Source organism: Bactrocera tryoni, chromosome 3 (genome assembly GCF_016617805.1).
Source record: "Bactrocera tryoni isolate S06 chromosome 3, CSIRO_BtryS06_freeze2, whole genome shotgun sequence".
Lineage (NCBI taxonomy): Eukaryota > Metazoa > Arthropoda > Insecta > Diptera > Tephritidae > Bactrocera > Bactrocera tryoni.
In genome coordinates this window covers 59,457,988-59,469,178 of record NC_052501.1, presented here as the reverse complement: position 1 = coordinate 59,469,178, position 11,191 = coordinate 59,457,988, and the positions used below count along the sequence as shown (strand labels likewise).

Here is an 11,191-nt window from a genome sequence, read left to right as displayed (position 1 = left end):
CGATGACTTTCAGTAGAATTAATTTCTGTAGTTGAATTGAATTAATTCGTATTGTGCTGGCCATTTTAAAGAATTTCAAAATTTATTTACTAACTATAAATTTATAATAAAACCGCATTTAAGCACTATAGGTACAATTATAAATATTATTTCAATAATTTTACTGCTTCAATAGGCAATTTAAAATTTTCAAAAAATGTACAACATCAAAAAAGGCTAAAAATATTACTTGAAAAGTTCATAAAGTGTTTAAAGTCAAACGATTTGGATTATTCAGTTAGAAATGCTATCTAACTGGAAAATTATTCAGTTAGAAAAATATATATACATGCATACACATACATATTTGGGGTACTCACGTGTCATAAAGCATCGGAAAATCATAAATTTTTATACTAGTTAAAAAAATTTGTTGTTAGATTGCATACTAAAATAAGTTTACGCAAATACAACTCTGAACGCTATGTTTTCGGATCGTTATAACTTTATGCGACTATGTGAAACCCCTAATTATGTATGTAAACTTATTAAAGATATTCAATGTATTAAAAGTCTAAAACAATGCTTATTTTCCTATTTTGACACTTCTACCTACTATATTAAGGGTTGATAGTACTTGATAATTTACACAATATTCTGCGGTATCTCAACATATGTACATACATAGCTCAATTTGGTATTCTAATGCAAAATTACAGGCTGCACTTACGCAATTAGAAATGCGTAATAGTGTGGTTATTCGGCTGTACTAAATGTGCCAAAACTATTTTATAAACCTTAATTTGATTGTGCACAACTTATTTTAATTTAACCAATACTTCTTGTTTTAACCAGCTCTATTATATTTTCATAGTCCGGATCTTTCACAAAAATCTCTGTCAAATAACTAAATGTGGGCCGATCTTTAGGATTATATTGCCAACAGTTTTCCATAATAGTATAGACATTATTAGGGCAAAATTTGGGTTGCAACAGACGTTTTCCATCTTCTATTAACTTTACAGCTTCAGAACCAAGCATTTCACCGTAAGGTACCTCGCCTAATGAAAACATCTCCCATAATGTCACTCCGTAAGACCAAACATCGCTGGAATGTGAAAAAATTCCATTTTTGTAGCTCTCTGGGGCATACCTTGGAATTATACAATTTTTAATCAAGTCATAGTCTATAACAATAGGGTTACCATTTAATCGGCCATCTACCGCCATGCTGGGCTTCATAGAAGTCATTAGATGATCCCAGAGCGCGAGATAAACCAAAGTCACTGATTTTTGCTTGATGAAATGATGCCAGTAGAATATTTCGGGCAGCTAAATCCCGATGTACGAAATGTTGAGATTCTAAATATTGCATTCCTAAAAAACAACATTTAGTTTATGTCATAATTTTTGATCTGTTATAATATACCGCATGCTATTTGAGAAGCCCATAGTTTTAACTCACGATTTGGATCAATTTTTCTAACATTTTTTTGTATGAAGAGTAACATTGACCCTAGAGGCACAAGCTCCTGTATCATCATTAAAGTATCACCTTTAGATAACCCAATTAATTGCACTATACAATGGTGCTTTAAATGCATCATTACAGAGGCCTCGCGTAGGAACTCTTGCTTACTAGTTCGGCAGTGTTCGTTTCGTAACGTTTTGATTGCAATTTCTACTTGAGAATATTTATCAGTAGCTCCTAAAATAGCCCCCTTCAAGTAACCACGATATACGGAACCGAATTCGCCTTCACCAATTAGTTTTCCCAATTCAATATTTTCGTTGGAAATGCAGTAGCTAGATATTTCATTTTCACTTTCCATATTAGGAATACAGGAAGAGTCAAAGCCTTCGAAGTCACAGAAAACCCCTCGTGACTTTTGAATAGAAATTCCTTGTGAATCAACCTCTTCAAGGTGTCCTTTTGCTTCATACGTTTGTTTGTAATGTCTGAAATTGTCCATATAAAAAATTTATTTTAAAATATAAACAAACAATTACAAAACATTAGTTATACCAAGTAAGGAAGGGCTAAGTTCGGGTGCAACCGAACTTTCTATATTTCTTAAACTTACAAGAATCAAAGCTAGGGAAATACTGTATGGCGTAAAACGCTAACCTAAGGATCGAAATCCAATACTATATACAACTCCTATACTGGCAGACACATAAGGTTTGTTAGAAAAACGAAAACCATTATATGTAGTATACATACATATATTATCTTTATATTAGGTATATGGGGGTAAAGTAAGTGTTGACCTGATTCAAGCGATTTTTAACATACAGGCATACCATTGTCAGAGAAGTACTATCCCTGAATTTCAGTTATATATCTCACACATTGACCGATATTTTCGATCAAAAGTCTATAGGTACTGGGATCCAAATATTCGATGCCTAGGAGCTCGTACAATTTTTGTTAGATTTGATTAATTTTTGATCAAAAGAAGGCATACACTAAAGGCACTATTCGTGCCACGCTTAATCCCGTTATATTAATTCTTTCTTGGTTTGTGTAATGGAAAGTAAAAGAATCAATTGGAATTGTAATAGTTATTGTCCGATTTCGCTCATTTTCACAACGTGACATAGGAATATGAAAAGTAGCCGTACTAAATTTTGTCGAGATCGGTCAGTCGGGTCCCGAGATATGATTTTCAACAAAAAGTGAGGGGTGCCACGCCCATCGTCCAATTTTTACCACGGCTCTTACAAAGTCTTGTGATACTATCCCGGCGGAAAATTTTGACGTTTCTGTCGCATTTAGTTATTGATTTATCATGCTTTTAGTAGTTTTTAAGAGCACAGTTATATGGGGAGTGAGCGGCGTTATCCTCCGATTTCATCCATTTTTGCACTGTCGGTAGAAGTTCTTAAGCTTAAACGGTTTACGAGATATGTACATTAAACTTTTTACAGGGCGGGCCAACGCGTACTTTTTCAAAAATTTTGCCCACAAGTGGACCTGCTGCTGCGATCCTCTGTACCAAATTACAGTTTTATACCTTAATTTAGCGCTTAGTTATGGCACATTATATTTTTTCGGTTAATGGCGATTTGTGGACGTGATTCGAACATGCCCATCTACGAACTGGAAATTTTGAACTAAGGAACCCACACCCAACAAATTTCATCGAGATATCTTAATTTTTACTCAAGATAGCGCTTGCACGGATGGACGGACGGACATACAGAGAGCCAACCGGATTTAAACTTTTCTCATCATCCTGATCATTTATACTATATACATATAAAAATAACTCGATATCTATCTCTCTTAGTTTTAGGTGATACGTACAACCATTAGGTGAACAGAACTATAATACTCCGTAGCAACTGGTTGCAAGAGTATAAAAATATTCATGTACCTACATATGTAGATATATAAAAAAAAACAAAAAACATTTTGTTACTTTAATAATAAAATGATCGAAATAAATATTAAATTATGAAATATATCAAAATGATCAGAATATGGACGCCATGTCTGCCTTGGAAGTTTATAACTTTATAAAGTTTTAGTAGTAAGAAAGAGTTATAAAAAGTAAGTATACTATCATAAGTAGACGTAATAAGGCGAATACGCCGTAAATAGCTAAAGTTATTAATTAAGATCGTACGCCCCCCTTGGCATCTTTGGTAATAATTTTTTCTGTCATATAAAGCGAGATCTCCTATTTAATTATAAATAGGTCGCCTCCAAGTTGGTGCATCCTGTGTAACGCTAAATGACCTGCGGCCTTCAAGGCAGAGGTAAGAAAGAGGGTAGCTGCGCCAATTCCCACAGTTTCTATGAGGGTGGTCGAGTAAAATCCTGGCCTACCTCCAATATATGAAAGTGTTGGATGGCACCATGAGCTTCACAAGCTTATAGGGTGTGTCGATGAGCGATCAGCAGTCCTCTACAAATAGGCAGTGTCTCGCGCCCTTGGGCTCGGGTCTGGCTTCCGGCCGAGCTTTCCCCCACAGGAGAAATCGTGGAGATTATTAGACATTGTAATCCTTCGCTGCCCACGCTGGTGGGTTATACGACTCGAGAGAACTGAGGAACCTTTGCGGCAAGCACTGATACTGCTCAATGTGGACGGTCCTCTTAAGGAGGAGGTAAGCTATGAATTTGAGGGGCTGACTCTAAGCATCCTCTCTATGGATGCTAGGGTGGACGACTCTCAACCCCCTATTGCGGCAAAGGAGAAGGAAGGGGACGCTCTAAGGAGGAAGGAAGGGGAAAATATTCGTGATTTAATTCCTTTTTTTACCGAGTTGAATATTTCAAGTTATTGTAAACAACACAAATAGCACTCGTAAGTCAAAACGTTCTAAGTATGGATAACATCAAAAATATCAAAATTTACGATAAAGTTGTTAGTTGCCAGATTGCAACACTAGTATTGCCAAACCCCGAAATATAAGAAGCAACCTACGAATATTCTATGTCAGCAATGTTCAACGGCAACAAATATAAATTACTTGTCAGTTAGGTATTTTTTTATAATTTTCTTCCCTAAGGACTAAAATCATATTATTAATGAAATATTTACCGATTTGTGGAATTATCAGAACATATGCTCGTCTGAAATACAGATTCGGTGTGGGAGAATACAGACTCATCCATAACTTGCTCTTCGACTGCTGAATTGTTTCTAGGCACGTTATACATTTCGTTCAACGATAAGTTATTGCTTAGGTCAGTGTTGACTGAATTTTTAATCGCAGAAGGTTTATTGAAATCACCAGTGTCTGATATTTCGGCTTTAACGAAGTTTGTACAAAATGATAAACCTTTACATGGAAATTCTTCTACTGAACGTTGTGATGTAGGTGTGTCCGTATAAGAAGGAACCGTTTCGTCAGAGTTTGGGATTTTCGACTTCATTTTTAAAAAATTACTCAGCATCAAATTTGTAGTTTCTTTACGTTTCTTCTCAGGCAGAGCTTTCGAAATTGCTTTATTAGATATACAAGTAGTTGAAACAATTTCTGTGTTGCCTATGTTTTCATTTAATGAATTTGAATTGTACAATTTTTTATGATGGCTTTTGTTTCGGGGGAGAGTAGAAAGTAGTGGTTGTGGCGGTTTGGGTTCTGGTGGTACTGCATATTTTAAATTAATTGGTAAGCCGTCGTTAAAACGCATAAAATGTTCCACTAAATGTTCCAATGTGGGTAGATATGGCCCTTCATCAATGTACAAATATTTGGACTTGAAGTTCAAGAATAATTTTCATTAAATACTTAGTAAAGTGGAAAGATATTGCAGCTTACCAATTGTGATATTTTGAAGTTCTTAACCTGATTTTCAAATAGAAGAGTTAAAACAAATCCAGACCGATCAGAGTAGCGAACTAAAAAACTTCCTGAAGTATCAATTTTACTTTCTTCATGTCCGTTGTTGTTGTTCACATTAACAGTACAATTCTTTCGTTTCGCAAATCTTTGTAAACTTTCAACAGCTTCTTCTCTGGTTAATGTACCATGATACCAAAGAGATCTTTTAGTTTGTGCACCTGGCAATTTGTAGTCGCTTAAATATTTTACAACATCTTCTCTTCCAGCTTCACGAGCTAAGTCAATTGGAAATTCTCCAGAAGTCGTGCGTGGTAATAAGGGAGCATTTGACTGTAAAAGTACTTTTACTGCATCAATATTACCGTTTTTACATGCATCATGTAATGGGACATAACCATTTTTAATGTTGCGCCCTTGAACGTTCGCATTTGCTTCAATTAAATTACAGATGAAAGCACCTGGTTTGGTGCGGCATGCATACTAAAAATATATATTAACTTTATTATACTTTATATATGAAAAACTAACCAAAATTTATGAGCTTACATGAAGGGGCATATTACCAAACGCGTCCATGCAATTAACGTTAACGTCAGATCCAAGTATTAGTTTTAATATGGTCTGATCGCTGTAAATAGCAGCTAAATGCAAAGCTGTTTGTCCATCTTGGTTTTTTGCATCAACGTTGCGATAGCCGCACTTTAACAACTCACCAACGATTGTCGCGTTATTCTCTTTGGTCGCTCGATGCAACAAATTAGTATTACCATGTCGACGGGCATCATTTGGAGGCAAGTCCTTTTTTATAAACTTTGTAAGTTTCGTTGGAAGACCATTGGCTGCCATTTGGTAAAATTCAACAAGAGATTCCAGACCGTGCAAAATCTTTACCTTATCATCAATGGAAAAAAACGCGTCGCCGCCATGCCTTCGTATCTGATAGTGGCAAACTGCCTCCTGTCAAAATTTTTACAAAACAATGAAGGCAACAAAATTACAGAGTAAATATTCGAATAAATCCCTTGAATTCGGTTCAAAATGGGTATGGCTGATAAAGGAAGTTATCCAAATTCTTTACATATAGCTGCCACTGACTTATCGTAGCTGTATTTAACGTTCATAAATTCAATAATGAATATTAAATGAAACAATAATTACATAAATGAACTTAGATGCACGGCTATTCTATAACTGGATTTAGAAGGCAACCATTTATACGGATAGCCAGGCGGCACTACTATCATTTTCGTCGCCGGCGTAGTAAACAAAGCAAGGACGGCTGGCAGGTTAGCTTGTCTTATCCGTAATTTGGGAATATAAAGCATAGACAATATCATGTCCGCTAGGAGCGCTCAAGAGGAAGCTCAGTACACAGTTTGAGCATATAGAGCAAGGTAGATGCAGATCTATAAACAAATTAAGGATAACGAAACAAATATGACTAAACTATGACAGAATAAAAACCAAGAAATTATTACATACAGTGGGCCAATAAAGTTTAAATACACCTGGTTCTATTAAGTTACGACACGTTTATTTGTTATAACATGAATAAATTTTGTGGTTTTTTTCTATCCATTTCAAAAGATGTATATTTAACATTAAATTTAGCATATCAAAATATATTTTTTTTTACACAAATAAAAAAAATTAATGCTTAAGCTTAAAATAGGCATAATTTATATCAATAAAGTACACGTACACTAATGATTATTTATATAAATCAAGAGTAATTACAATAGTTTTAGCGGTTTTTGGCCTACATTTTGTTGCTATTCAATGCATGCTCCCCACTCAATTTCTAGTATTATTTCCAGATATTTTGACCCACTAAGTCAATAATCCAGCTTATATTATCATATTCTATTTTTTGGTTGCAGCTTAAAATATGAAGTAGTTAAATTGAAAATTCTTTCAGTAAAGGTTTTCTTGGTTCACTAAATATATTCTCAATCAGTGAAACTTCTCTATCCGCCCATAAACATTTAAGCACCGAATTCGAAGGATGTCCTAGCCAAATCGCATTATATACATATGTACAAATCTATTTCACCTTGTGTATAAGAGTAAGAACGAAGTCACCTTCTGCTGAGTTGCATTCCCGTATTAAAAAAGTTCCATCTTCATAGGGCTCTATTTATAACATATATACATTACAATGAGTTCAAATAATTACTTTAGAATTACAGCTTACCTTTTGTTAACAATTTCTCAGCATCTTCTCGTGAAAGTCCCGAATGGAACCAATTAATCCCATCTTCGTTGGAACGACTCATTTTTATTAATATTTAGTATCAAAGCATACTACATAACAATTTTGAAATCAGGACTACTACCAGGGATATCCCTTTATCTCTGCTACTTCTGCAAGGATACGAATTGCGTACGCAGTAATTTCAAATTTTTATTGATATTATTCTAAGAACAAAAGAGATCGCAACTTTCCTACCAATTGCAATGCTAATAATCTTATCAGACAACATATTTCTTGTCAAGTGTTTAGACGAGCATGTTTTTCAATAGTGGTACTTTTCTTTCCCCAGTAGTAAATTGTGCTTGTGCCAATATTGAAGATGTACACTCCTTACGGGGCATTTCGACAGGATAAAATTTATTGCATACTAACTGTATTTTCGTACCTATTGCCACTGAAAGTGTAAACACAATGGCTACGACAGACTGCAAACTACATCTGTCAAATATTAAAATACACACGTTCTTATGGGCAGTGTTATTTTGACAGCTGCACGACTACACGACTGCAGGCCGACAGTTGTCGTTCTCGCTAACTTCAATATCAAAGAAAATAAAAAGCGCAGTATATTTTGGATTTTAAAGAGGTAAGTTTGTTATTTGATAATTTGATATTTTATAATTAATTTCTTATATGTATATTATTCATTTATTTTATATATCATAGAGAAAAGGAAAAAGCTTAAGAAGGAGAAAAAGGTAAGCATTGTGAATGGAATGTTGTGTGTATAATTAAAAATTTTAATATTACAGAAATCATTTGGACCTTTTGGAAAATTCAAATGTATTGCGTATAACAACAAATAAGAGAGTAAGTTTTAAATTATTAAAGTTAAATAGTGCATATTTAATTCAAAAAGTTGTTATAGATAGTGAATTTTTGTGAAATATGTAATTTTTTGTAACATTTGTCAATGATGCCACTGCTGAAAAAAATTATATTGAGGATGTAATAAATTATACAAAACACTAAATAGAACACTTTGAAAATGCATACATATATAAAAGCTAAAATGCTAAATCATTAATAAATTTACATTAACATTTATTTTGCCAAAATATGTTCGCACAGTTCAATGAAATTTCATTTCACACTAATATCGTCAAGTAATTATAGCGCTTTACTTCTGGCATCCCGCCTTTTCTGAAATCAACTGTCAAAAATTCTCTGATCTCCAGGGCTGTCAAATAATCAGGGAACGCGTTTGAGGGAAAAATAACAGCCAATGCGAGAGTCTCGTATCATATTATCCATGACCGGCGACCACGGACCACTCCGCATGCATGTGTGTATATAAGGTTACATAAAATAGTAAAACTCCAATTTATATTTTAAATAAATGTTACAATAACTAAAGAAACGGCAATTTGTGAATCATTCCTACAAGTGGTGTCAGAAAAGGGATTTAAGTGCGATTTAAAGTGAAAATTTGTAATATTCTAAACGCGTTCATACAAGTGGTCCGTGGTGCGCGAAAATTGCGGTATCCAAACCGCATAATGGACGAGTGGCAAAGCCTAGCTGGCGAAAGGAGCGCTAGCAACAAGGCGTAGCGTCGGCGAAGACACAGCAGTAACAGCACCAGCAGTAGTAGCAGTAGCACCAGCAGCAGCGTCAGTAACAGCAGCAGTAACGGCGGGTATATACAGTGCGTACGGTAAAATACAGTTCATCGTTGGAGGTGGCGTTACATTTCAATGGAGAAACAGCTAAGCCTTTATACAACGAATACGAATATACAATACGAATATCGCAACAAACTTTTATCAATTAAAATACGTTTTTTTTTTTTTAATTCTTACGTGAGATATATATAGAATATAAGAAAGTTAAATGCGGATATGCGGATATTGTAATAAAATCCGAGTTATAGAAAATATTTTACTTCAAACTGTATGCGAAAGATTAAAACAAATATTGTAATAAAATTCGTTTAACAAACAAGTTATTAAAATTGTACACGGAAATTGTAAACGCGGATATTGCTATCGAATTGAATAACATAACAGTTATCAGAATTGTATGCGGAAAAAGCGAATATTGTAAAGCAAGCTAAAAGGAAATATTATTATTGAAATTGAGATTTTTAGAATACTATCGATTTTTTGTACAACACTGTGAATTATGAACCGCAACGAAATTTTTGAGCTGACTGTTGACGGTCTGAAGGAAAGGTTAGGCGATTTAGGGCTATCGACTATTGGACGGAAAGCGACACTACAAGACAGACTGATGGAGCATTTCGGCCTGACTGTGAATGACGGTTCCGAAACTGATGTGGAAGAGGTAGCAAGCCAACGAAGTGTGCGTGAGGTTAGAGTCGAATACCACAACTTTACTCTCCGAGATGTTGAGGACTCAATGACTTCGTTTAAAGGAACAGGTCGTCCAAGTTTCGAGCAATGGCTTGAGGATTTTGAGGCAAACGCATCAGCAGTGCATTGGAACGAGCTGCAGAAATTCATCTACGCATAACAACTGTTGAAGGGCGCGGCAGTTGGAGTTCACAAAAACTAGCGCTGCGCAGGAATTTGGTATAGCATTATCATCGATTGAAGTACACCGTACTTTACGTAGTTGTCGGAAACGACATGGGGAAGATCTTCGATAATATTTATACGTTTAATTGGAGTTGGGGAAACCGATAGAGCTAGATGACTCAAGCCTAATTGAATATTTTATCGAAGGCATACCGGACTCAAGGTCGAACAAAATTAACCTATACCAGGCGAAAACTATACAGGATTTGAAGGAGCAGATCAAGGTATACGAGAAGATTCGTTACATTCAGTCACAATCCGTGAATGGGAACCAGAAGAGGGCATCGTCGTCAAACAAGGATTTCCAGAAAGCAGTTCCATTTAGCAGGAAATGTTTTGTCTGCGGGGGTTCATCACATCTCGCGAGAAGTTGTCCACGCAATAACACATCGTGTTACAATTGCGGTGAAGAGGGTCATCGTGCAGCTAACTGTAAGGCAGGAAGGAAAACTCCTAAATCGGAACAAGGCAACGTCAATAATATGACGGATGAAGGAGAAATCGTAAAATCGGAGAAGCGGAGTGGATTGATTTTTAAGGATGTAAGTTTCAACGGAAAATCTGCGTCGGCATTAATCGACACAGGTAGCGATTTATGTATTATACGTTACGATACGTTAAACATACTTAGTCTGGATGTTGACTTAAGTAGTGAACAGCGACAGTTGATGGGTATCGGTACCAGCAAACTTACAACAATAGGTAGCTTTACCACATCCGTCGAGGTAGACAACATAAAGTTGGAAGTAAAATTTCACGTAGTGAGAGAGCGAGACATCAAATATGCGCTCGTGATGGTAACGACGTTCTGAGGCAAGTCGATTTATTCGTTACTGAAGATGGCGCCGAGCTCAGGCAGAAGAAGGTGGAGGAAAAGCCACAGAGCAAGGAGGAGTTGAATACTGGACCAGTAAGGAAAGATCGCAGGGTTGGGTCAGCGAAGCCTAAGAAGTTTGATGTGAAAGTAAACGTGGACACAAGGGTGCATGAAAATGAGGAGCAGTATATGGAAGCCGTTAGGAAGTATCGCAAGAAAACCCAAGATAGAAGGGCTTTGGAAGTAGCAGACAATGAGAGCGAGGGCGCTGTTGTGGCTAAGGAGCCGAGAGAGAGGATT

The 11,191-nt window shown here is 35.8% G+C and overlaps 1 protein-coding gene across 3 annotated transcripts; it reads right to left on the bottom strand.

The window, feature by feature from the left end:
* Window positions 1-738: 738 nt before the first annotated feature.
* LOC120771009 (tyrosine-protein kinase Shark) lies at window positions 739-7,827 on the bottom strand. 3 transcript variants are annotated; one of them, XM_040098774.1, is made up of 9 exons: window positions 7,730-7,827; window positions 7,475-7,644; window positions 7,334-7,413; window positions 5,827-6,237; window positions 5,257-5,760; window positions 4,533-5,194; window positions 1,409-1,938; window positions 1,185-1,356; window positions 739-1,132 (listed from the first exon to the last, which is right to left on the bottom strand). In XM_040098774.1, exons 2-9 carry the CDS (start codon window positions 7,554-7,556, stop codon window positions 808-810), a joined length of 2,766 nt encoding a protein of 921 aa, XP_039954708.1. In that variant the 5' UTR covers window positions 7,557-7,644; window positions 7,730-7,827; the 3' UTR covers window positions 739-807. The 3 variants fall into 3 exon arrangements, with proteins under 3 accessions (XP_039954708.1, XP_039954710.1, XP_039954709.1); XM_040098776.1 differs by lacking the exon at window positions 7,730-7,827 and having other exon boundaries at window positions 739-1,087; window positions 7,475-7,723; XM_040098775.1 differs by lacking the exon at window positions 7,730-7,827 and having other exon boundaries at window positions 1,445-1,938; window positions 7,475-7,723.
* Window positions 7,828-11,191: the final 3,364 nt, after the last annotated feature.

Excerpts from the sequence above, each read along its gene's own strand:
- LOC120771009 (XM_040098774.1), bottom strand. The coding sequence starts at position 7,556 with ATGAGTCGTTCCAACGAAGATGGGATTAATTGGTTCCATTCGGGACTT. Across the intron at positions 1,357-1,408 it reads GGCTTCTCAAATAGCATGCG|GAATGCAATATTTAGAATCT; the intron begins GTATATTATAAC and ends GTTGTTTTTTAG. Across the intron at positions 1,133-1,184 it reads GGTAGATGGCCGATTAAATG|GTATGCCCCAGAGAGCTACA; the intron begins GTAACCCTATTG and ends TATAATTCCAAG.